General features: G+C 59.9%; 2 protein-coding genes across 4 annotated transcripts; one reads left to right on the top strand and one right to left on the bottom strand.

Annotated features, from left to right (window-relative positions):
- Window positions 1–42: 42 nt before the first annotated feature.
- Window positions 43–6,568, top strand: NAT9 (N-acetyltransferase 9). Of its 3 annotated transcripts, none has more exons than XM_070389032.1 (8): window positions 43–114; window positions 516–791; window positions 1,689–1,798; window positions 2,171–2,281; window positions 2,372–2,488; window positions 3,066–3,125; window positions 3,276–3,370; window positions 3,488–6,568. In XM_070389032.1, exons 2-8 carry the CDS (start codon window positions 715–717, stop codon window positions 3,620–3,622), a joined length of 705 nt encoding a protein of 234 aa, XP_070245133.1. In that variant the 5' UTR covers window positions 43–114; window positions 516–714; the 3' UTR covers window positions 3,623–6,568. The 3 variants fall into 3 exon arrangements, with proteins under 3 accessions (XP_070245133.1, XP_070245134.1, XP_005907987.1); XM_070389033.1 differs by having other exon boundaries at window positions 46–114; window positions 706–791; XM_005907925.3 differs by lacking the exon at window positions 2,171–2,281 and having other exon boundaries at window positions 48–114; window positions 706–791; window positions 2,345–2,488.
- Window positions 6,306–23,314, bottom strand: NHERF1 (NHERF family PDZ scaffold protein 1). Its single transcript, XM_005907982.3, has 6 exons — window positions 22,608–23,314; window positions 12,322–12,483; window positions 11,164–11,317; window positions 8,569–8,609; window positions 7,371–7,460; window positions 6,306–7,163 (listed from the first exon to the last, which is right to left on the bottom strand). The coding sequence occupies exons 1-6, from the start codon at window positions 23,070–23,072 to the stop codon at window positions 6,969–6,971; spliced, it is 1,107 nt and encodes a 368-aa protein (XP_005908044.2). The 5' UTR covers window positions 23,073–23,314; the 3' UTR covers window positions 6,306–6,968.
- Window positions 23,315–23,639: the final 325 nt, after the last annotated feature.

The raw sequence follows: 23,639 nt of genomic DNA, 5'->3' as shown, positions 1-23,639 counted from the left end.
CGCGCTCCTCGGCGGCCGCCTTCTGCGGGGCGGAAATGGGCGGGGCGCGCGCCTACGCGCGTGAGCGAGGGCGGCCGTCGGCCCGGGGGAGGAAGCTGGGGCCGGGTGCGAGAGGTGGGCGCCTCTCCCGGCCGAAGCGCGGCTGTGGATTTAGCCGTCCCGGGGACCCCAGTGGCCGTGGGGTTCGAGAAGTGTAGCCTGTGGCCCCTCACGAAGGGCAGGCGATCGAGGCCTTCAGCCCGCCTCCCTCGAAAGTGGCCCGGGATGGGGCCCGGATGGCTCGCGAGAGCCCCGGGGTCGTTCGCTGGGAAAAGGGGTTGGAAACAGGTTTAAGACGCGGCAGAAAATTAACCGTATGGGGCGGCGTCTTAGGACTGGGACATGTGATGGGAGTTTCGGTGATAAATCTTGGTGCTTGGGTGTGAGGCCTTCTGGGTGATGGGATGGAAGGGACAGCCCATGCTTGAAGGTTCCTTGAGACGCGAGTCCAGGATTGTTTAATTATCTTTTACCAGCCCGGTTCCTCTCCTTGCAAGGAGTTTAAAGGCCGTGTTCTCTGAAGGATTTGGAAAGGAAGAAGGGTGGCGGCTGTCTCTTCTGACATCTTATCCCCAGGAGGCGTTTAGCGAATTGAGAGCCCAGGCTCCCACACTAAGTGGGAGGAAACTCAGGTGCTGAAATCTTTGCCCTCCCCGCTGGCTGCAGGCTGCTACCATGAGGCTGAATCAGAACACCTTGCTGCTGGGGAAGAAGGTGGTGCTGGTCCCCTACACCTCAGAGCATGTGCCCAGGTAACCACTTCCCGGACATGGGCTGCAAGCCAGCTCTCCAAGGTGCGGCGAGGAGGGTCAGCCTGTCTTAGCCCAAATCTCAGAGGCTGTTTTTCTCTGAGGAGGAGAAACATTGGTGCGAGAAGTCATTGCAGATAGGAAAAAGTGAAAACTGAAGCAGAGTGCAGTGACCTCCCTGGAGGAAGTCACCGGTCCCCCTATTTCTCCCTTTCACCCCACCCCTCAGCTTCCTTTTTGACCTTTCAACAAGGAATTCCTTTCTGTAAACTACATGTGGGTAAGGAAGAAAAGGTAGTGTCTTCTCTCCTGGTTGTAAAAGAGTACCACACCCCTGGTGCCTGTAAATAGGCTCAGTTCTTGGAGACTGAATGCTAACCTATTGTAAAACTGAGCTGCTGGGCTGTTGTGAGATCTGTTGTTCGGGACAGCCAGGAATGAGTCTCAGGGTGGGGCTCTTGTGGAGGCAGTTGGCGAATGTCTGGTAGAGGGGGCTGCTGGTGCTGTGGGCATGTATTCCCTGCTTGTAGTTTTCCTTTGGTGGGGTTTCTGGTGCTCCGCCTCTGTGGAGATCTGTCCAGCCTTCTTTGCTGAGTTTGGCTTGCCATTACATCTCCTCAGGAATTTGAGGAATGTTTAGCTTCCAACTGCTTCCCTGCACTGACCCCTGAGACAGGAGAGGAGGCTGGACAGATAGGACTGGCTCCTGCTGTCTCTGGCTACTGGGCCTGCGGCCTTCTGCCATAGGATCCATTATAACCCTTTCTTGGGTCTTATCTGGCCCTCTGTTAGCCCTAGGGGTTTGCCTCTCAAGCATCCGTTTCTTCATCTCATAAAACATCAAGACTTAGGCTTCTGAATGGGTCCTGCTTGCTGAAGGCTGCCCCTCTGCCCCTGTAGGTACCACGAGTGGATGAAATCAGAGGAGCTGCAGCGTTTGACGGCCTCGGAGCCGCTGACCCTGGAGCAGGAGTACGCAATGCAGCGCAGCTGGCGGGAAGACGCGGACAGTGAGCAGCGGAGGAGGCCTGGGCTGGGCCGGTTGTGGGAGGGCTGATTCCAGAGGCCGTCCTGGGTTCCCTCCCTTTCCCATTCCCCTCTGGGCCCCCAGAAAGGTTGCCAAAAAAAGCACTTTGTGGAAAGCTGGGGAGGTGCCTGAAACCCTGAGACTGTGACACCCCCTGAAGCCAGACCCTGATGGTGGGGGCTGATGCTTCTGCTCTCTTCCCCACTCACTGCACCGGGCCTGGAGGGATTTAGAGAAAGGAAAGCTTGTGGGGCTCTGGCTGTAAATCAGGCCGCACCCCCTTGCACCCCTTGCTGCAAGCCCAGTGCGGTCTTTGTGTCGCATACACCTCTGAGAATGCAGTCGCTGTTTGCAGAAGGCCACCGTTTACTGCAGGAGGCCACTTTCATGCTTTGTAATCAGCGAGAAGAAGCGCCAGCTCCCCTTTTCTGCCAGACTCAGAGACAGGGCTGGTTCTCTGGCTCAGGTAGGAAGACTGGCCTCTGCCCTCCTGTGGGGAGAAGGTGACGACCCCGTCCCCCCTCCTCAGAGTGTACCTTCATTGTGCTGGATGCAGAGAAGTGGCTGGCCCAGTCGGGCACCAGCGAAGAGAGCTGCATGGCAGGAGATGTGAACCTCTTCCTCACGGATCTCGGGGACCCCTCCTTGGGGGAGATTGAGGTCATGATTGCAGGTTCGTTCCACCTGGCCCTGCCTTCCTTCCCCTCTGGTCCTCAGATCCGCTGAACCTAAAGCTGCCGAAAGAGCTCAGTGCAAGGCCCTGGCCTTGGTGAGCCCAGCACCTGGCCTGGCAGACCACCACTTGGCACCCTGTTAGCCACGCGGCTCACCCTCGGTGGTTCCTTTTATTCCCGTCTCACGTGTGGGTGTGAACTTAATCTTTGGTTTTAGGATCTGCAGGCTGCAGTCTGCCCCATCTTTGGGGTGGACTGGGGACCCCCCAAAATTAGTGCTCTTCCCTGGAGCATCTTCCTGTGCTGTGTGAGGAGCCCCCCGTTTCTGTGTCCATCGTGGTCCTCAGCGTCTTTTTAAAGGGCTGTGCGCACGTGTTCGTGGGGCAGCACTCTGAGCTGAAGGGGTCAGTTTTGGGGTCAGGTTGCTGAGTGTTGTTAATCTGTGAGACCTTGGGCAAGTCGTTTAACTTCTCTGGGCCTCTGTCTCTTCATCTGCAGAATGGTACCTGTATTTGCAAGCTTCCTAGGGTGGTGAGCTAGGCATGCAAGGTCAGTGACTCTTGTCATTCCTCCTAGAGCCCAGCTGCAGGGGCCAGGGCCTGGGCACGGAGGCCGTCCTCATGATGATGCTTTATGGTGAGGACGCCGGGCAGGCGGTCCCAGGGGAAGGAGAGGGGTGGGGGTGAACCTTCAGGCCCAGAGGTGGGGGCAGGTGGGGTGGAGAGTCCTTGGAGGAGGGGTGGGGGGATTCATGGTGCAGCTTACCCTCTCTGATCCCTTCCGAAGGAGTGACCAGGCTAGGTCTGACGAAGTTTGAGGCTAAAATTGGGCAAGGAAATGAACCGAGCATCCGGATGTTCCGAAAGCTTCACTTTGAGCAGGTGAGGCTGGTGCTGGTGAGAGGGTGAGGCTTGGGTCTGGGCGGGGGGCCCAGTGGTGCTTGGACCTGGGTCTGTAACTTAGCCAGCCCGGCCCTGCTCTGTCCCTGGTGCACGTAGGTGGCTGTGAGCAGTGTCTTCCAGGAGGTGACGCTCAGACTGATGATGAGTGAGCTGGAGCGGCAGTGGCTTCTAGAGCAGACCAGCCACGTACAAGAGAAGCCCTACAGAGACGGGGCGTCAGAGCCCTGCTGACAGTCGCTGCGTGGACAGGCCTCCCCGTGCGGATGGGTGTGGAAGCCCGGAGCCCTGCTGACAGCTGCCGCGTGGACAGGCCTCCCCGGGCAGATGGGCGTGCAACCTGGAGCCCTGCTGACAGCCGCCGCGTGGACAGACCGCCCCGTGCAAATGAGCGTGGAAGCCTGTAGCCCTGCTGACGGCTCTGTGTGGACAGGCCTCCCTGTGCAGATGGGCGTGGAAGCCTGGAGCCCTGCTGATAGCCACCGCGTGGACAGGCCTCCCCGTGCGGATGGGCGTGGAAGCCCGGAGCCCTGCCACAGGTGAACAGATGGAGCCTGGGGTGTGGGGTGCGCTGGCCCCACTCCAGGCTGGGAATCTCCTTGTGGGGCCCTTCAGACTCTGGGCTGGACTCGGCCTTGACCTGCCTCTGGCTGGCCGCTGTGGCTGGGCTACTCCAGGGTCAGCCTGTCCTGCCAAACCTGGACTCAGACTGGAGTGGACGGCCTGAGTCCACAGGCGGAGGAGGCAGGTAGAGGCGGCACTGGGGACCAGAGCGGCCTATGACCCGGCAGGGCCTCCCTTTTCCCCGGAGGGGCCGCCCAGGCTTCGGCCGGGAGTATAGCACACTACATGCAGCTGGCCCTGTTCCTCACTGGGCGGACGGTGCGGGGAGCTAGGTGCTCAGTTGTCCTGCAGAAGCAGGAGGGTGTGACCCCGGGAGGTTTGGAAAGGAAGGAGGGAAAGTGGTGGGTGTTCTGGTCTTTGAAGCCAGTTTTGAGGGCAGGGTAAGTTAGTTCTGGACGCAGCTCCATGTGGCTGGAGCACCCTCCGCCCCCGATGAAGCTCGGGCCTCCTGCTCAGCTGTGTGGGCTGTGGGAGGAAGCGGAGGCCCCCAGCCCGTGGCCTCCTGAAGGCACCTCGCTCTCCCAGCCTCATGCCAAGGCCACGAGGGGGCGCCCGCGGCAGAGACCTGAGATGGCCGGGCTGCGTGGCAACCAGCGAGCGCTTAACTGGCAGCTGGGCACCTCAGAGCCAGCGGGACAGCCTTTGACGTCTGTCTCTCATCACGCCCTGTCGTAACCCGGTGGCATGCTTTCAAAACACAATTGGAAAAAAGACCTTTGAGGGCACCTAGGGTATTTTCGTGGAGAAGGAAATGGCAACCCACTCCAGTAATCTTGCCTGGGAAATCCCATGGACAGAGGAACCTGGTGGGCAAAGAGTCAGACACTGAGGGAGGGGCAGGCGCTCGCTAGAGACCCCAGAGCTTTTGATGGCAGAGCCAGCACTGTGGCTGAGGACTCCTGGCTCCCAGGCCTCTCTCACCAGATAGGAGCCTGGAAAACTAGTCTAAAATACACCTGAGGGCTTTCCTGGCGGCTCAGTGGTAAAGAATCACCCCCCTGCCAAAGCAGGGGACGTGAGTTCCACCCCTGGTCTGGGAAGGCCACACGTGGCAGAGCAGCTGAGCCCATGCATCACAGCCACTGGGCCAGGGCTCTCGAGCCGGGAGCCACAGAACTGAGGTCTGTGGGCACCAGATCCCATGCTCCGCAACAAGAGGAGCCACAGCTAGAGAAAAGCCCACGCAGCATGAAGATCGTGCACAACCATAAATAAAATCATTAAAAAACATGCCTGAATCTAACACACAAACTGCTTGCTGAGGTCCCAGGTCCGTCAGTGATAGTTGCCTCTGAGCCACCTGTTCCTTCCACCTGTGCCAGCTTAATCAGAGTCAGAAGTCCTTAGGGCATCCCCACCCAGCAGGTGAGGTAGGGAGGGCCCCTCCCCAGCCTGGTAGGGCACAGGATGGGGGCAAGGGTGAGTGGGGTCAGGCCAGGCCCAGGCTAACTGCTGCAGGTGGTGCTGTGGTAAGGGTTTGGGAAGGTTTTTTACCAGTGGTGGAATTCTAACCTTAACAGCTCTAGTGATGATCAGATAGTGACCTTCCCTGCTTGTTCTCCTCAGTCCCAGGAGCCTGGCTTGAGTGGCCTCCGGGTGGGGTGGAGGACAGCCCAGGGCCCGCTTCCCTTCCTCCGGCCTGCCCATGAACTGGGCCCTGCAGGCCATGCTGACAGCTGTCCAGGATGCCCTCGGGTCAGCAGCATAGAGACCCGGACCTCCCGTGGAGGAGCAGGGCCTTTTACCCTTGCAAAGTCCCCTCCACCCCACCTGCCACAAGCATGTTCCAGGGCCCAGCGGGCCGGGTCTGTCCTCCCCATCCCCACAGTCAGGTCCATGGTCAGTAAGATAAGAGTATCTGGGGGGCAGGGACACCAGCTTGGGTCATGCCTTGGAATCTGTGCCTCTCTGGCTGCGGGCAGAAAGATTACAGCCAAACCATCTGGCTCCATGGTGGATTCGCCCTTTGAACACTCCTGGGATCCGAGGTGGCTCTTAGAGCCCTCCCTCTGCGCACGTGGGCTCTAAGCTCCCCGTTTCCTCGTTTCTTTGATGCCCATCCGTGTAGGGCAGCCTCGGTGAGCCAAGCACACGGGAGCCCCGGCGGGTCCTCCCACAGGACCCACGCATGGCGTAGCCACCCAGTGGCTACAGGCTCGAGGCCCTCTGGTTAAAGCCACCCCACTTCTGGCTCCGGGCTTGGGGTCCCAGGGAGCCCTGGACAATCCTCTCAGCCAGAGGCCACTCTGGGGACACATGGAAAGAGCTGCAAAGGAACACACAGAGGCCAAGGTGGTTTGGAGAAACTAGTTGAATTTCGGGTAAGAATTTCCTTACAATTGTGTCTGGCTCAGGGTTGGGCAGGGGGTGGCCAAACCCTCCCCATGTCGCCCAGGTCTCTGGGGGGTGGGAGCAGAAAAAAAAAAGTTGAAGGAAGGGTAAGGCCACTGCTACGTCCCGGATGCAACAACCTGGGAAATCATGTTAATCAAGAACCAAAGGTCCTAAACTCTGTAGCACTGCACTTAAAAAATTAAAAATAAGATGCCCAAGTCACAGCTCTGAGGATGGTGGCCCCAGCCCACTCCGGGATGTTGCTCTTCCTTGGTGGATCCCAGACCTGGTCATCACTTGGGGTCAGGAGGGAAGGTGACCTCTTGCCCAGTCTCAGGATCTTTGCTTGATGGAGGTCCCAGTGATGTCCCAGGAGGGTGGCAGGGGGACTGCGGGTGGGCTGAAGCACCCAACAAGGAAGGGCACAGAGTCTACTTTTTGACTGGGGCAGGACAGAAAAACAGTCACCTTGTCGGAGGTAAGGGAAGAACATAGTTCTCTAGAAAGATGAGATTTGCCGAGAGAGGAGATGCTGGTGCTGATTTGTGTGTTGATCTGGAGGTAAGGGGGAGAGGGAGTTGGCTGGGTGTGGGGCTGGGCTCTGCTGGTGCGGGGGTGCGGCTCAGAGGTTGCTGAAGAGTTCGTTCTTCTTGCTCCAGTCCATCTGCGGGGCCCGTTTGCTGACGCGCTTCTGGTGGGCCCTCTCTTTGGCCACGGCCAGGGAGATGTTGAAGTCCAGCATGGGGTCGGAGGATGAGGAGGAGGTAGACGAGGGTGCCGTGGAGTCCTGTTTCTTGGGGCTGTCTTGGGAATTCAGCTGCAAAGAGGAGCAAGAGAGCAGGCCTCAGTGCCTTGGCGAGGTGCTCCCTTGAGGCCGTGCGCTGGGAAGCCAGGTCACGAGAACAGAACGTGGCTCAGTGTGTGACCTCCACGGCAGGCTGGTGTGCCAGGAGTGAGCGAGGCCTGGGAATTGACTTGCTGTCACCCAGTGCCACCCCCCGCCTGCCCAGCCGGCCGGCCTTACCTCCTCACTGGTGTCACTGGAGGCAGTTCTTGCCAGGGGTGGCATGGGGCTCTCGGAGGCTGTCTCGGCCGGGGCTTCAGGACTGTTCTCCTGGTGCAGAGAGGAGAGGAGGCATGTGGGTGGGCAGTCCTGAGCTATGAAGGGCATTCCCGAGGAAGATGGGGCCTCAGTTTGAGCCCTGCCATCCACCCCAGAGCCCCGCTGCCTGAGCCTGCCAGGGACCCGCGAGAATTTACATTTTCACATTCTTACAAGGATCAGAGGGCAGCCGGGTTCTACCATCCAGGGCAGCGGGACCATCCCTCGTGGGATTAGCTGGATGGCTCACCCCGCCCCCGTCCTCCCAGGCAGCCTCTGGGGTTGACTCCTCCTTGGCACAGTGACCACGGAGGGGCCTCCTGGGGTGTGGGGGCGCCGGGAGACTCAGTGTGGGGAACACCCGTGATGCCCCCTGAGTCTCCTGCAGCCCATCTGACTTGTTTACTTGGACTTGACCCCTGATTCTTGAAATCTTAACCCCCAAGCAGCCAAAAAGGGCTTCGAGGGAATAAGGTGGGGGAGGGTGAGACCCACAGAGGAAGTGACTGAAGGCTCAGGTGATTCAGGGCCTTCTTGCTGCACAACCCCCCAACCCCGGCAGGAGACCCTAGGGAAAGGAAACCTTGGAGCAGACTCCGAGGAGCCCTCGCGCCCTGTGGTCTGACCCCGAGGGGGCTGTCCCAGTGCCCAGGCCTCGGGCTGCAGCTGGGCACTCCGCTTCTGCCCGGGTTCCTGTGGCCCCAGCTGGCACAGGGCCGCACCATCTCTCCCCCAGTCCCCACTGCCTCCTCTTCCCTTCGGCCCGGGTAGGAGGGGCTTTGTTCTCCCAACCCAGACTGGAAGTAGCAGGGCCTGGGCAGCCCGCGGGCAGACACTGCCGCTCTGTTCTTGGGGGGAAGAATGGCCTCCTGTGTGGTGGGGAGCTGGAGGCGGGGCCTGTCACCCAGGATGGTGGCTGTGGAGGGCCTGGCCAGGCGGCCCGTCCCCTCTCCCTTGGCCCCAGGCTGGGGCCCTTACACGGCCTGGGGCTCGGGAGGGATCTGCCAGGAGACGAAGTTTCCACCTGAACCAGACCATGTCCTCCTCCTCACCACACCCCCTCCCCTGCCTCCCGCAGCCCCAGGACTGAGCCCGAGAAGCATCAAGGCTCTGCTTTTACCTTCTCGATCTCCCCATTGGTAATGGGCTCAGGCAAGGGACCTGGATGGGGAAGAGAAGAGCGCAGGTGAGTCCGAAGCTGTGGATGGAGCAGGAAGCGGAGGCGGGGGCCGTGGGTTTGGGTAGACCACTTGACCTTGTTCCCCAAGGTCAGCGTTTAAGTCTCTTGACTGCCACCCACTACAGTACACTGGACATTTCGACAACCCAGCAGCCGCAGACTATGTAGCATTTAACAAAACAACTTGCCTTTACTACATCACAAGGCTCTTTGATATTTCCTATTCAGTCTGATTAAAAAGACAAGGGAGGGACACGTACACACTGCTATATTTAAAGTGGATAGCCAACAAGAACTTACTGTATAGCACAGGGAACTCTGCTCAATGTTAAGTGGCAGCCTGGACGAGAGGGGAGTTTGGGAGAGAATGGATACATGTATATGTACGGCTGAGTCCCTAAGCTGTTCACCTGAAACTGTCATAACATTGTTAATCAGCTATATTCCAATACAAAATGAAAAGTTAAAAAAAAGAAAAAAGGTGCCTACTTAATTAATCCCAAGAACCACTGATGAGTAAGGAGCTGTTTGAAAAAAGCACTGTTGTAGACGGGGTTGAAATTCCAGGCAGCTGTCTCCTAACCACCCAGGAAGCTGGTTTGAAATACAGATCCCTGGGCTTTGACACCAGGGTGTTTATCTAAGTGGGTCTGGGACAGGCCTAGGAATCAGTATTTTTCGAATGCTTCCTAGGTGACGGTTGTGTCAACATAACTGGGACCACGCCCTGGTTATGACCATCACCTGCATCAGCTGCGAAAGAACCCCAACTCCTCCTGGCCCGTGTGGGGATGGAGGGGGGCCCAGGGCTCAGGGCAGAGTCCTGGGCGTGCCGTCCCCCAGCCAGGGGGGAACCTGGTGGTGGCAGGTGGGGTCAGAGGGCGGGGACACAGCCTGGGGTCACCCTCCCAGGCCTCACTCAGGGTAGACGCCCCACCTGGCCGCAAAGGGGCTGTTCCATCTCAGGTCAGCCTGGGTGGGTTTCTTCTGAACTCTTAGCTTAAGGTCAGGGTACGTCTTCTCCTTGCCCTGGACCGGGGCAGGCACACCTCTCATCCAGCCCTCCCACAGTGGCTGGGCAGGGGACTGCGGGACACAGGGACCCTGACTCACCCTCCACTGCACCCCGCTCACCCGTGAGCTGTGGGCTGCCCAGCTGTGGGCAGGGGGCAGCAGCTGGGGACGTGCAGAGTTACATCCACTTGGGAGGGGACACCTGGGCAGGGGACCCGCCCCCAAGCCTCCCTCTGCAGGTCCTCTGATCAGAGGCTGCAGTCACGGAGGTTCCCAGGGCCCTTCCTGCCCAGCCAGGGGGAAGAGAGAGGGTTGATGACTTGGGAGTTGGGGGAAAAGGATGCTGGCGGAGGCAGGGGAAGGTATAGGAGCAGCCAAGGGGAGTCCAGATTTCAGCTGTGTCTTCCCACACCGGGGCCTCCCTGGTGGCTCAGTGGTAGAGAATCCGCCTGCCAATTCAGGAGACCTGGCTTCCGTCCCTGGGTCAGGAAGATCCCCTGAAGGGCATGGTGACCCACTCCAGTATTCTGGCCTAGGAGAACTCCATAGACAGACGAGCCTGGTGGGCTACAGACCACGGGACTGCAGAGAGCCAGGCGGGACTGAGCCACTAGCACTTTGCCTTTCCCATACCTCGCTGCCAAGAGCAAGGCTGGGGGCTTCGCAGGGCCTCAGCTTTCCCCCTAATGAGGGTGGGGATTATCGGACTTACCAGCTTTCCATGAACTTGGGAGACAAGGGCACAGTGGTACCCACCTCCCATGACCGGAGTCTGCTAGTGACCTCCAGGATACCCCCAGGACCCACTGGGCCCCTCCAAGCTGGCGATCTGAATTTGTGGCAAGACCTCTGTGTGGACCCCTGTGCTCCACATCTGACCCTCAAGGAAGCCCCACCCACTGCACAGTCCAAAGAAGTTCCACCCAGCGCCGCCCCCCCCCTCCCCCCGGGAGCTATCTTCATCTTCCCAGGGAGAACGTCCAGACCAGGCAGCACAGCGCGGCTCAGCTCCTCCTTGTCCTGGCTCGGGCCAGGACGGGGGAGGTGCCAGGCTTGGCAGGGTGATGGAGGGGAGGGGGAGGGCAGGGGCCCAGGGACCCACTGCTCTCTGGAGCCAGCAAGCCTGGGTTTCCAAGACAACCTGAGAGAAGGGAAGGGGAGGCACTGGGCCCCTGTCACTGGACTCTGATCTGACCAAGCCAAGGCTGGAAGCCGCCCCAGAGTTAACTGTTTCCTTGCATCGGCCCTGCCCTGAGCGCTTACCGCGGGTAGAGTTGGGTGGGCGGGGTCCCCTCCCTCTGCGGAATCAGTAGCACATTCCATCTCACCATCCCTTGTGTGGGTCCCCACCCCCCACCCCCCAGCCATACTCCATCCGCAGAAACCCACTGCCTACGCTGGCTTTTTCTCCCTTACCCTCTCCCCCAACCCACACTGCCTGCCTCCCCTCACGTGGGACCCAGTAAAGTCCAGAGCACATTCCTGACCTGCGGGGGCCTCAGGCTGCCAAGCCCAGCTCACCTTGCAGGTGCTCCTGCGAAGGGATCACTTTGCATTTCTTGAAGAACTCGTCCGTCTCCCTGTCCACCACCAGCAGCTTGGCCTCGTCCCCGCCAGCCTTGATGGCGGACACCACCTCCCCATGCGGCTTGCCCTCCACGCAGACCCCGTTCACCTGTGGGTGGGGGCAGAGGTTACCCGCATAGGTCTCAGCTCTGGGCGGGGGGCAGGTGAAGGCTGAGCTGGTTGGCAATCGGGGAACACACAGTGCCCACCCCAGCCCCCTACCCCCGCCTGTAGAGCCCTGAAGCAGGCCGAGTGGTCCTCCCACTTGACGGTCGGATGGGGAGGCAGGACACGTGGGAAAAGCCAAAGAAAATACCCGGCCGAGGCTGAACAAACACAGCTGTGAAGGACGGTTTGGGAAGGGTCTGGGAGGCCTGGGTTGGGCCCCAGCGTTTCTAGGTACTTCCCTGCCTGGGCCTTGGTTTGCTTGCCTGTAAACTGAGACGTCTTGGGAGAGCTGATCTTCCAGCTCTGAGGCTCTAAGGCTGAGATTCTGGGCCCTGCCCCAGGCCCTGGGTTCACGTTTCCTCTTCTGACCGGCAGAGCACAAGGGTGCAAGAGCGTGCCTGCCAGCCTCACTCGGGGGACGGATTTCATGGCCCCCAGCCCCGCCCCGTCCCCGTGCTGGCATGGAGGCCTCGGAGAGCGGGCAACTGGCCATGGCCCAGGCAGCTCCCTGGACGGATGCGGGATCCGTGGGCTGCTGAGCGTGTCTGCTCGGCGAAGAAGAGCCCACAGGAGGTGCAAGCAGGAAAGAAGTCAATTCACCTCTCTATCTGTCCATCCATCCGTTCACCCATCTTTCCTTCCTTCTTTAAAAATCTTTTTCTTGGCCACACCTCGCAGCTCGTGAGATCTTAGTTCCCTGACCAAGGACCCAGGAGTGGAAGTGTGGCGTCCTAACCACTGGACCACCAGGGAATCCCCCATCTTTCCTTCCTTCCCTCTTGCCCACTCACCCACCATTCTCCCTTTCCCTCCTGCCCTTTCTCTAGCATCTATGGGCTGTCCAGGCCTCACGGGCTAACCAAGGAGCAGGTGGTATGTTGGCTGCCGTGGAGGAGGCTGTTGGGAAGGAGGAGCCTGGGAAGGGGGCAGGAAGCCTCACATTACCTCCACGATGCGGTCTTGGGCCCGGAGCCCCGAGGCCTCGGCAGGAGAGTCTGGGTCCACGGCTCGGATGAACTGGCCTGGCTTGGACTTGTCGCTGTGCAGGTTGAAGCCGTAACCATTGGGGCCCTTCTTCATGGCGCAGAGCCGAGGCCGAAGCTCGGGCTGTGGAGAGAAAGGAGGGGCCGTGGTCCTTCCACACCGGCCTGGGGTGCGGCCCTCCCCGCTCTGTGCCTGACCCCATCCCCTCTGACCGAGGGAGGCTCCTCAGATCCTCCAGCAGCCAGAGAGAATGCTGGCCAGGGACCCTGCCCTGCCACAACCTGCCTGGGTGCCCCTGGGCACAGAGCTGCCCCTGAGTCCATGCCACTGTTCCCTCTTTCGGCAAGTGAGGGGTGGGAGCAGGCTAGCTCAGGTCTCTGCCTTTCTGACATTCTAAGGTTAATCATGTTATTTTTTTGGCCACACCAAGAGGCACGTGAAATCTGAGTTACCCAACCAGGGATGGAACATATGCCCCCTGCGTGAGACGTGTCAAGTCAACCACTGGAGCGCTAGGGAAGTCCCTTTGTCATGGTGTTTTGATGGCTACCTCATCCCTCCCAGATAATGGCTTGGTCTGCTTCTCCCCTGGTAGCATCCCCGCCAGCCTGAGTACCCGGGACAGTGACTGGGGACCCCCCGCCCTTTTGTACCCTCCTCTCTGCAGGGGGAAGCAAGGGCAGGTGGTTACTCAAAGCTGGTTTACATATTTACAGTAAAGCCTTCCCTCGCCTACATGGACTCCCAGCTTGTCCCCACCAAGCCAAACGGCCCACCTAAAGGGAGCTGGGAGCCAGATGACCACGGGGCTGAGGGAGGTACAGCCAGGGGTCCCGGACGTCCCACCAGCAGAAGCAAGGCCGAGGACAAAGATAGTGACAGACCCCAAAGAGCCTGCTGGATCCCAGGGAGCCTGAATGGGGAGGGGGCGGTGGAGAGCAGGGCTGGACTGTGGGGAGCCCCGTGCGGCTGTGACCTGGGGAGGACCTGCCGAGAGCCCACAGACAGGCTGTGCGCAAACACTGAGACCCTCAGCTCCCACCATCCTCGGCCCAGCTTCAGCACCTGCGGCCCAAGGGCACGCTTACATGGTGGAGGGAGCTGAGGCGGCCTGAGCTCGGAGCCCACAGACGGACGTGGGTTCTCTCTCCCCCAGCCCCCAGGCCTGCCAGTTTGGGATTATCACCCGGATGCCAGGCAAAGAGCAAAAGCCAAAGTCAGGGCCCGGGCCCAGCTTCCAGCTTCCCGGCTCGGTGACCCGGAGCAAGTCATTTCCTTCTTAGAGCCTTGGGTTCCTTGTTTATAGACCGTTCTTGGTGCCACCTGCCTCCCGGGGTGCTAGGAGGTCCAGTTAACATACGTGGGAGCCCCTGTGCACGTGGGGACGCCCCGTCGTTGCTAATACGGACAGTCACAGGAAGCGGAGAGGTGAGATTCCGAGGGTGGGGTGCTGGTCGCTCTGAAACCTCACTGCCCAGCTGGGAGAGAAGGCAAGGGAGGGGCAGGGCAGGGAGGACCCACAGGCCTCCTGCCCCAACCTGCCGGCCCAGGGGCAGCTGCCACCTGCCACCTGCGGTGGACTCAGTCCCCACCCCTCAGCTCCCCGGAGGATGGGGGAGTGTGGGGTGGGGAGGGTGACTCTGCTTTCCTTCAGAGGCCTGGGCGGGCCTTTCAGCTTCAGGATGTTGATTGGGGGTGTAGAGAGGCCCAGACCGGAAGGAGGGCGAGGTGACAGTTAGGCTTGGCTTTACCCGATCTGGGCATCCCAGACAGGGGCAGAGGCACTTACGTGAGCATGAAAAAGGGGAGGGGGGGCCACTCCCTAGGGACTCCCCATGCCCACCCCCTGCTGGTTGCCACCCCCTCATCTAGTTCCGGGAGTAAGTGAGGCTCTTCTCCCCTCAAGCTAAGCCCTCCCCCAGGCCTGGGGGGAGCAGGAACAGGTCCGACCAGTTGCCACCACGGGGAGGCTCGGCTTTCTGTGGGCAGCACTCCTCTGTCACCCTGAGAAAGCGGGGAGGGTGAATCACGGGAAGCCAGAGGGTGGCCTGCTGTCTCCTGCCCCTCCCGCCGCCCCTGACTCCAAAGAGCCTCTCTCCCATGGGTTAGGACCCTAACCCTAACCCCCATCCTGGATATGGTAAAAGTGAGACCCCAGACGTGAAGCCCATAGCCCGAGTGCCACGGCAGAGGAGCCAGGACTCCACCCTGGGCTCTGACTTGGAAACCCGTGTGCCCTGCCACCATCCACAGCAGGACCCAAAGCCTAGACCAGGAGGAGGCCCACTTGGGCAAGAGCTGCAAACTCAGGCTGCAGCCTCTGCTGCGAGGGGCGGGGAGATGATGAAACCACAGGCTTCCTTCCGGGGAGGGCGGCTCAGCTGGGAGCAGGCAGGCCCGGTGGCTTCCCTTACTGATCCGGAGCACCTGGCACCCTGGGGACCCTTGCCTGGGGACCCGTCCTTTGTACCTCACGCCCCTCTGCCAGGCCATAAGGATCTCAGGAAGTGGTAGATCCCCCTCCAGGGGCCCAGGAAACCCCAGGCATTTTCTGAGGCACTCAGGCTACTATAGAACCCCACCCAGCTCCTACCTTCCCAACCTGCCCCCCCCAGACTGGGCAGGGGGGGTCCCCTTCCTTCTCGTGTCTCTCTCCACCCCTCCTCCAGCTGCCTCCAGAACTGTCATTGCCAGCTGCTGAGTCAGTCATCAAAGGAGCCTAGCCCGGCCTGGCGGAGGCTGGTGCTGTCTGGAGTCCTGGTGCAGCTCCCTGAGGCCCTGCACTGAGAAGATGTGGAGAACTCAGGCGCTGGCCAGAGTTTGGCCACCGCTGCTCTGGGCCTGGGCCCCTGGAGCTGGGGCAAGGGGATACCTGAGCCCTCCAGGATATCCTGGGTCTGGTATGGGGCCCCCAGGAGCTCACAAGTGGCCTTGAGCTGTGGTTGCAGCTCCAGAGGGGTCTGCACTGGAGGTGGGGTGACTTCGAGGGGAACATGGCCACAGAGTGTTCAGAGACTCAGGTGGGTGACCATGGCAGCTTGGAAGTAAAAAATCAGGATCTGCTCAGTGAGGAGACTGGCAGAGAAGTTAGAAGAGGGTCCGTGAGGCAGTGGTGACTGAGGGGCTGTGCAAATGGGCTGGGGCGGCTGGGGCTGGACGAATCTCTCACTCCCGGGACAATACCAGAAGCGATTTCTGGAAAAGACCCCTCCAGGAACGCTGCCTCCAGATTCTTCTCCTGCAGGCTTCTCCCACTCTCCAGGTCTCAGGAGGTCCCAAACCCTGCACAGGCCTGGTGGCTGCTCCTCCACCACCTCCTCACCACTCCCAGGGAGCCCAGCCCCACCCGAGTGGCCGCCCAGTCACCTCCACCCACACGGCCCAGGGAGCGGGCGTCGGGCACGGAATTCAATAGGCACCATCAGCAGCCACCTGGGAGGCTGGGGAAAGTCGATACCTAATCCCGGTGACCGTCTCTGGGGAGCGAGCAGGCCAGGGCCGCTCCCTGCTCCTCCCTGGCGAGGGGAGGCTGGGGGCCAACGCCCCACTGGGCCATCCCCTCCCTGGCCAATGCCATGGTGATGAGCCTTATAGAAAACATCCCACAGGCTTGCCGGCTCTGGGTCCCAAAAGGTGGGGCTGGAGGAGCAGAAGACCACCAGGGTGGCCAGGAGAATGGACAGAGGTGACTGGTCACTGCCCCTCCCCCAGCCCAGGCTTTATGCAAATAAGATAAGAATGGTACCTCCTGCCCCCAGCCAGGGAATCAGCCTCAGCAAGGGGGGATTGGTCGGGGTAGGGGGGGCAGGGGGAGTGGGTGGTAGAGACAGGGAGACCCAGTCCTTCTGGTGGGGGGAGGGGTGGGGATACTGGGGGGAAGGGGCCAGGGCTGCTCTGGAGACAGGTCTGCGTCTGGCGCCAGCTCTTCAAGGAAACCAGGGTGGAGGAGGCGGCTCTGCCTGGGGGGTGTGTGTGACCGGGCAGCGTGCGGGCACTGTCTTTTAGGGCAGGCTGCGGAGTGACTGGGAGCTCAGATCGCAGGCCAGGGTCCAGGGCTCTGGGCTGAAAGCATCCTCTCCTCACCCAAAGGGAGGGATGACCAAGGGCTTGGCTGCCACTGAGCCATGACCTCTGACCCCAATGTGCCTTCATGTATTTCACCCTAGAAGACCCCCACCCAGGGTCTGCACACACTGAGGCATCCCGGACAACCTCCCTCTGTGGAAAAAGAAGGGACTCTGGCCCTTGATCCCGCTGCTTCTCAGCAGGAAGGCCTCTTTCTGGAGCCTCGCAGGGTGGGATCCAGATGATAAGGGGCAGGGGGCTGGCTACCGCTCTGACACTGCCCCCCAAGGGCCCTGAGCCAGGTCCTCCCTGGCTCTTCCCTCCTGGTGCTGGCCAGAGGCACGCCGATAGAGTGTTTGGCTCAGGTCTCCCCAGGGCTGGGCAAGCCTGGGATGGAGCAGGCTGGTACCTGGGCTTCTGCCTGGCTGGACACCGTCCAGGCTGGCCGCCCCATGCCTGCCTGCCCGTCACCCTTCTCATCCCTCTCCCTCCTCCCAGAAGTCACTGGATTTAACTCCCGTGGGCGGTCCCAAGAGGCTCTATAAGGACCTTCTTGGAGATTGTGAAATTGGGACTCTACTGAAATAACAAAGAGCAGCTGGCCTTTAATGAGCACTTGCTACGTGCCAAGCGCCACACTGGGGCTTTTAAGTGTATTTTCTCACTAAGACCCAACTATAACTCTTCGAGGAAGGTATTACCACCCTCACTTCACAGTGGAGGAAAGCTGGGTTCAAATAGACGGCATAAATTGCTCAAGTACACGCAGCTGATGGGAGAAGAGGGTAGACTCTGAGCTCAGATCTAGAGCGGCAAGGTAAAGAATCCTCCTGCCAAGCAGGAGACAAGCCTTCAATCCCTGGAGAAGGGAATGGCGACCCACTCCAGTATTCTTGCCTGGAGAATCCCCTGGACAGAGGAGCCTGGCGGGTACAGTCCACGGGGTTGCAAAGAGCTGGGCACAACTTAACAACTAAAGCAGCTTGTCTCACAGAAACAGAAGCCAGTCATGTTGGTAACTTAGAAGGTTCCAGCAGCCATATTAAAGAGTAAAACAGAAACACAAGTAATCAATTTTAACCTTATTTAACACAACATATCCAAAATATCATCATCCCAACAGGTAATCTAGTGAAAAGTTAGTAACGGGATATTTTACATCCTTTGGTCTGTACATCCTTTACTGCACATCTCAATTTCGACTAGCACATTCCAAGCGCTAGGAGCCACGTGTGGCCAGTGGCTGCCGAAAGGCCCATTCTACAGACCCCAGAGGTCTCACTCTCAACTATTTCTACGTCCCTACGGCCTTTGCTATTTCATTTGGGCATCACGGCCTTATAACAAGCAGAGAGAGAAGCTGGAGCCTTTGTCCCTGGGAAGTCAGAGCTCTGCCCTCAGTCCCACGGCCGTGAGTGATACTAGAACCCAGATCTAACCCAACAGTCAAGGTAGGCCTACGCGGGTGGGAGGCGGGGGGGTCCTTTGTGCTACAGGGGAGCCCCAGAGCCAGCAAGGGCAGCTCTCAGGCCCTGGAGATGAAGGTACAGACTGGGTCACTCTCATCCAGGCCCATCACATGAGAAGGATGGGTGGGCCATGGAGCCTGCCCCTTCTGGGCCAACACCTTCCATCAGGGCTGACACCTTTCCTGACCATGTCCCCTGGAGACAGAAGCACCTGGGAACCCTGAACCCTTACAGGGAGCTGGTTCCAGCAGCCTGAACTTATGCCTATGTGATGGCCCTGGTGTGGCTCAGAATGTGATGGGCAGAGTCGGAGTGAGAGGGGTTCTCAGACACCGCCCTGCTGCAAGGTGAGGGCTCACTAGCTCAGAAGCCAGGGGCCACCCCTTGAACTGATGGGGCCTCAGCCTCCACAAGCAGACAATAGGGCCAATCTCTGTCTCACAGGGTGGTCGTGGGGATTCACTGAGATAAGTAAGGCGTGTTTAGTACAGAGCAGTGCCAGACACAGATAATAGCTACCATTTATTATTTATCAAGTTACAAATGGAGAAAATAATACCTAATTTGCAGGGTTGTAGTGGGGGGAAAAAAAAAGAACAATGGAATTTGTATCATTATCTTTAGGGCACAGGGCCGGGCAATTAGCAGACTCAGGAGAAATGTGGGTTTCCTTCTCTGCCTTGAGCTCCCATTACCAGAGCTCTGCTTTCTCTAAGAGGCTTGCAGCGTCCACATAACCTTGGTGAGGCCCCTTCTTCTACTAATTCCTAACCCCTCCACTTTCTTGGGGGCTGGTGGATGGGAAGCCTACGAAGGCAGAGAAGAGCCCCCATGGAGACATGACAGGGTTCCTTGAGAAGGAAGCCCCTTTCCTCTCTCCAGGAGAATGTCTCCAGGATTGAACAGGAACCAAAGATAAGGGGGGGCGGGGGGCGGTGATCCCTGGGGAGTGAGAAATCCCAAGTATGCGGTTTAAGAAGAGGAACAGTTTAAGAAGAGGAACCAACGGACACAGGAACCGTCCCACCCTGTCCCTTTCAAATCCAAACACCCTGCAGCTCAAATCCCCCTCTGCCCTCGCTGGCTCCAACTCTGTGTGAGATGAAACCTGGGAAAAGGTTGGAGGCTGCCAGCGAATTGTGCCCACCCCGCACTGTGCCACCCGGGGTGCCTACCTGGTCTCTGCCTCTGGGATCAGCGTCAGGTGTGGCGGGAACCCACCCCCCAGCTGGGCACTTACACTCCCCTTCCTCCCCATCATTTCATCAAATCTCCCCCACAACTCTGCAGGCTGGGAGCCTCTCTCCCCATTTCACAGAGGAAGAAGCTGAGGCTTGCAGGGAACGATGCCAGCAGGGCTGGCATTCCCAGACTTCTGGCTTTAAAATGGAAGCTGCTAGTAGACAAGAAAAAGCCAATAAGTTCTATCTGGAATTCCGATTTCTGGGTGTGCTCTCTAGGCACAAGCAGGCCCAGGTGGGCTGGGCTGAGATGACCTAGGACAAAGGTCCCCCAAGGCTGTTTAGCACTCATTCATTCATGCAAAAATTATTTATTGAGTCCCTCCCTGCCCTGAGCCTGGACAGCTTGGGGGCGATAAACATAAATAAGCTACAGCTGTTGCCCTTGGGACTCTGAACGAGGTGGGGGGAGAGGTGAACAGATGATTCAGATACTGGGCATTGGAGGGTGAGAAAAGTGGAAGGACAGGGAGCAGGCAGAGGTGAGGCAAGATGGCTCATGTTGCCTGCGGGGTAGAGGAAAGGCCACCTGGGAGCTGAGTGGTCTTGGGGAGCCGAGGGTTCCCAAGGGTTTGCTGTCACCCCCAGATTAAACAAGAGGAAATGGAAGCTCAGAGAAACTTGGCCCGAGGTGGCTCCGCGAGTGCGAATACCAGGTGCAGAGGCTCAAAGCGCATGGCACTCTGGGAGGGAATCCGGCCTTGGTGTGGCTCGGTGGGCTGGGGGTGTCCGAGAGGGGCAATGCGGGAGGGAGGCGACCAGATTGTGAAGGGCTGATTATTCAACAGTAGTGATCCCAGACTGAGCATCTAGGGATGCCAGGCTTGGCCACAGCTGCCCGTGCCCAACGGGAGGGGCAGATCCAGGCCCGGCTGCCCCCTTGGGCGAGCGTGTAATCATCACTGTGAAATGTTTGTTAACCCAGAGCCTGGCCACCAGTGTTCACTGAGTGCTTACTTAGTGGAGGCTCTGAGCTACTGGCTTAACAGACATCCTCACGTAACCCACCAACCCCACGAGGCCACTGCTGTCACTCCTGAATTAAACGAGAGGAAATGGAAGCTCAGAGAAACTTGGCTCAAGGTGGCCCAGTGAGTACAGCTGAGCAGAGGTGCTGCGGCTCCTCCCTCCCTGGGGTGGATGTGGGCCGGGCTGGAAGCACCCCACTCCTTTCTCCGAGACCAGTGCTACGAGCACCCCTTGCCTTCTGTCCTGAACTGTTGTTGACCCAGGCCGCTCCTCCCAATGAGATGTCACCTGCCACCCTCTCTGCTTGACAACTCCCCACCAAAACCTTTTCCACTTCTGAGAACTAACGGAGATGTCATGACAGCCCCCACAAATAAATTCAGATTCAAAGTAATCAATAACATGCGAACGCTGTATGTATCCCTTATACAGACCCTGCCCCTTGTCTTCTTGGGGAACAATGAACTCTTGTGTCTATTAGCTTTTTTTTTTTTTGAAGACAGAGTGAGTCACCTGCATGCCCACCATACCAATTTCACAGGAATTTCCTACCAGAGGGGATTAACACTGCTGAGTGGCTACACAGAGGCTAAGGGAGATCCCAGCTCGTGGCTGGGATTCAAATGCCTGGGCGCACAAGGAGCTCAGTCCAGCACCCACTAGGGGCTCAAGCGTATTATGATTCGTAAAATCCTAGAGAAGGCAGGTGTCACTGGAATCCAGTGCTCCCATTTTATCGATGGCAGAACCAAGGCTCAGAGAAGTTCTGACTTGCTTGTTGACCCAAAATCCCAAGAGGCCTGGTGATGCTGTCCCAGGGAATGGCTGGAGGAACTGGCCGGATGAAGCATACACACGGAGGCAGGGGTCACACCCCCACCTGGGGGAAACCCCATTCTGTGGTCTCCCAGACAGCGGGAGCCAACCTCTGCTGCTTCTCAGACGGCCTGGCAGGGGAGCGCACATGGAAGGTCAAGCCTCCATCCTGGCCTCCGCGTCCCCCACCCCTAGCAGCAAAACCGGAAGGGCAGTGGGAGGAGCCGAACATGACTGCAACTTGGGGGAGGGGGGGGTGTGGGTTACTTGTGCAAGTGCTAAAGTCCATTAAAAAAAAACAAACAAAAAAAAAACGGGAATGCTAAGTAGGTGCCCTCGGCACAAAGTTCAAACTGGATTTGTCTGGGACCAGAGATCGTGAGTTCCAACTCCCTGGGGTCAACCCCCTGCCGGGGTGCTCTGACCCCACCCCCACCCTTGCCAAGGCCAGCTTGGCAGCGGCAGGAAGTGGGCAACCAGTGGCCCTGGCATTCCCAGCACCCAGCTCCGGCTGGACAGGGCTCCTGGTGACCTCACTTCTACCAAACCAGTTGGTCCTCTCAGGCTCCACCTTCAAACTGAAAGGCTAAAGTGTGCCCTTTCTGTGTCACAGGAGGCTCCTACCGGTACCACGGACACCCCTGACAGCAGGTAGAGAGCTGGTGAAGCCGAAGAGGCCCAGGGGAGGCCCCGGCCCTCCTCCCTCCAGTCTCACCTTAAGGCCTCCCCCACTCTCTGGGCAAGGAAGGCTCAGTACAAGTCCTTCCTGCAGCTGATCCAGACTGGGGTTATAAACACCCAGCGTGGGCAGAAAGCAACCAGCCTGCTTGCTGTCCAGGGCCTGGAGTGGGACAGCCGGTGCCAGGCAAGACCACCTGCCCGTGGTGACCTCCTGGCTGCTGTCCCGCCCCCCACCCCCACAGCCAGCCACTTCTCCAAGGTCTTCCCTCCTGCTCCCAGATACGAGCTAGCTTACTCCTCACATTCCTGAGAATCATAAATCCTCCTGGGGGCAGAGCTGCCACCACCCCCGGACCAGACGCCCCTGCACCTCCTCCCTCAGCCCCGCCCCCACACATCTCCGGCAGATGGTGGAGCTTCTTTCTTAGAAGTCACGCTGGACTTCAGGAGGATGAAGTCCACCAGGCTGAAGTTAATGATACACAGGCCAGCGGGCTGTGGGGAAGGGGGGAAAGGGCCCCCTCCCCTCCCCTCTCCTCCCACCGCCGCAGCTCCACACAGAAAGAGGGTGGTTATTCCTCCGGCTTTTCGAAGTCCGGCCGCTTCATTTGCCACCCCCAAGGGGCCTGTGGAGGGAGCTGGCCACTCGGAGGAGGCGTGGAATTAGGGGTCCCAAAGGATCGGAGCAGACAGCCACCAACAGAGTGGAGGAAAGGGAGACTGGGCTTCCTTGAGCCGCCCTCCTTCACCCTCACTCCCTAAGGCGCTCAGGGTCCCAGCCCAGCCTGGGGATGGGACGTAGGGGTCGTGGGACGCAGCCTCAAGCCTGTAACTGCCAGTTGGCCCAGTCGGCGGGCGGAAGCAGTCTCGCCTCCGAAGATCGAGTTTCAGAAAGACAAGGCGGGGAGCAGGGCTGGGCATCCGGGGCGCCTGGGTCTCCCCACTACTCTTATCCTTCCCACCCGGTTCCATCCAGCCTCGCCGCGAGGCCCGGGCCCGCACTCACCCGCTCTTGAGGGCTCTGCTCGGCCTCGCGAGGCTCTGGCGCGGCGGCCGGCGGCTCATTTTCGCCGCCAGCCCCTCGCTCCTCGGCGGCGGCGGCCGGCGGTTCGGCCTGCCCGGGCCCTTCCTGGGCACGCAGCATCTCCTCCCGGACCTGGACGCCCAACTTCTGCAGCCGCTCGTCGGTCTCCGGGTCGACCACCAGCAGGCGCACGGAGTTGAGGGCGGCACGGATGCGGTTCACCACCTGCTGGTGGGTCTCCTTCTCTACGTTCTCGCCGTTCACCTCCACTAGCCGGTCTCCGGCCAGCAGTCCTGACTTCTCGGCCGGCGAGCCGGGCTCCACCAGCCGGATGTACTGGCCTACCTTGCCCTTTTCCCCGTGCAGGTGGAAGCCGTAGCCGTTCGGACCCTTCTCCAGGCAGCAGAGCCGGGGCAGTGGTGCCCCGGCCCCCGCGTCCGCGCTCATCTCGCCTGGCAACGGCTCAGTGGCGCTCAGCGGTGTCCGGTCGGGGTCCGGAGACGGGCCGGTCCAGCTCCGCGTCCCACCCTGCGGGCCGGGAGACGAGGGCGAGAGCGGCGGGGCAGCCCAGCGAGGCCGGACGGGCCAACAAGCGAGCAGGTGTCCCGGGAGCCGCGGCGGCGAACAGCGAGGAGCCGAAGCCGGGGCTCAAACACCGATCCCCGCCCCGCGCGGCGACTGAGCGTTCCAGAAACCGCCCGGGCCGCATACCCCGGGGGCGGGGCCGCGCGGAGGGTGTGGACCGCCGCAGGCCAATCAGAGGTCTTTCCCGGGAGGCGCTCTGGCCGGGTGAAGGACGCTGGCCAATGGGAACACTCGGGGGCGGGGCCCTGGGCACCGCTCGGCGCCCCGCGGCGGGAGAAGAAAGAGCGCTCAGGAAGTGGAAGTGTTTGTTACTGAGTGGCCGGAGTGCAGGCCCGGGGAGGGGCGCTGGGTGCGGGGCGGGTTCCTGGTACCGGGCTGGGTGGCTCGCAAGATCGGTTCTGATTCCCTCCCACCCCCACACCCGCGCCA

Source organism: Bos mutus, chromosome 19, assembly GCF_027580195.1.
Source record: "Bos mutus isolate GX-2022 chromosome 19, NWIPB_WYAK_1.1, whole genome shotgun sequence".
NCBI classification, from domain to species: Eukaryota; Metazoa; Chordata; class Mammalia; order Artiodactyla; family Bovidae; genus Bos; species Bos mutus.
Note: the sequence above shows the minus strand (reverse complement) of the source record. Positions and strands in the feature narration are given on the sequence as shown.

Bases quoted from the DNA above. Each gene is read 5' to 3' on its own strand.
- NAT9 (XM_070389032.1), top strand. From the start codon at position 715: ATGAGGCTGAATCAGAACACCTTGCTGCTGGGGAAGAAGGTGGTGCTG. The intron at 792-1,688 runs GTAACCACTTCC...CTGCCCCTGTAG, and splicing joins ACCTCAGAGCATGTGCCCAG to GTACCACGAGTGGATGAAAT. The intron at 3,126-3,275 runs GTGAGGACGCCG...TCCCTTCCGAAG, and splicing joins CCTCATGATGATGCTTTATG to GAGTGACCAGGCTAGGTCTG.
- NHERF1 (XM_005907982.3), bottom strand. From the start codon at position 23,072: ATGAGCGCGGACGCGGGGGCCGGGGCACCACTGCCCCGGCTCTGCTGC. The intron at 11,318-12,321 runs GTAATGTGAGGC...CCCCACCCACAG, and splicing joins CCCAAGACCGCATCGTGGAG to GTGAACGGGGTCTGCGTGGA. The intron at 8,610-11,163 runs GTGAGCTGGGCT...TTCCCCATCCAG, and splicing joins TTCGCAGGAGCACCTGCAAG to GTCCCTTGCCTGAGCCCATT.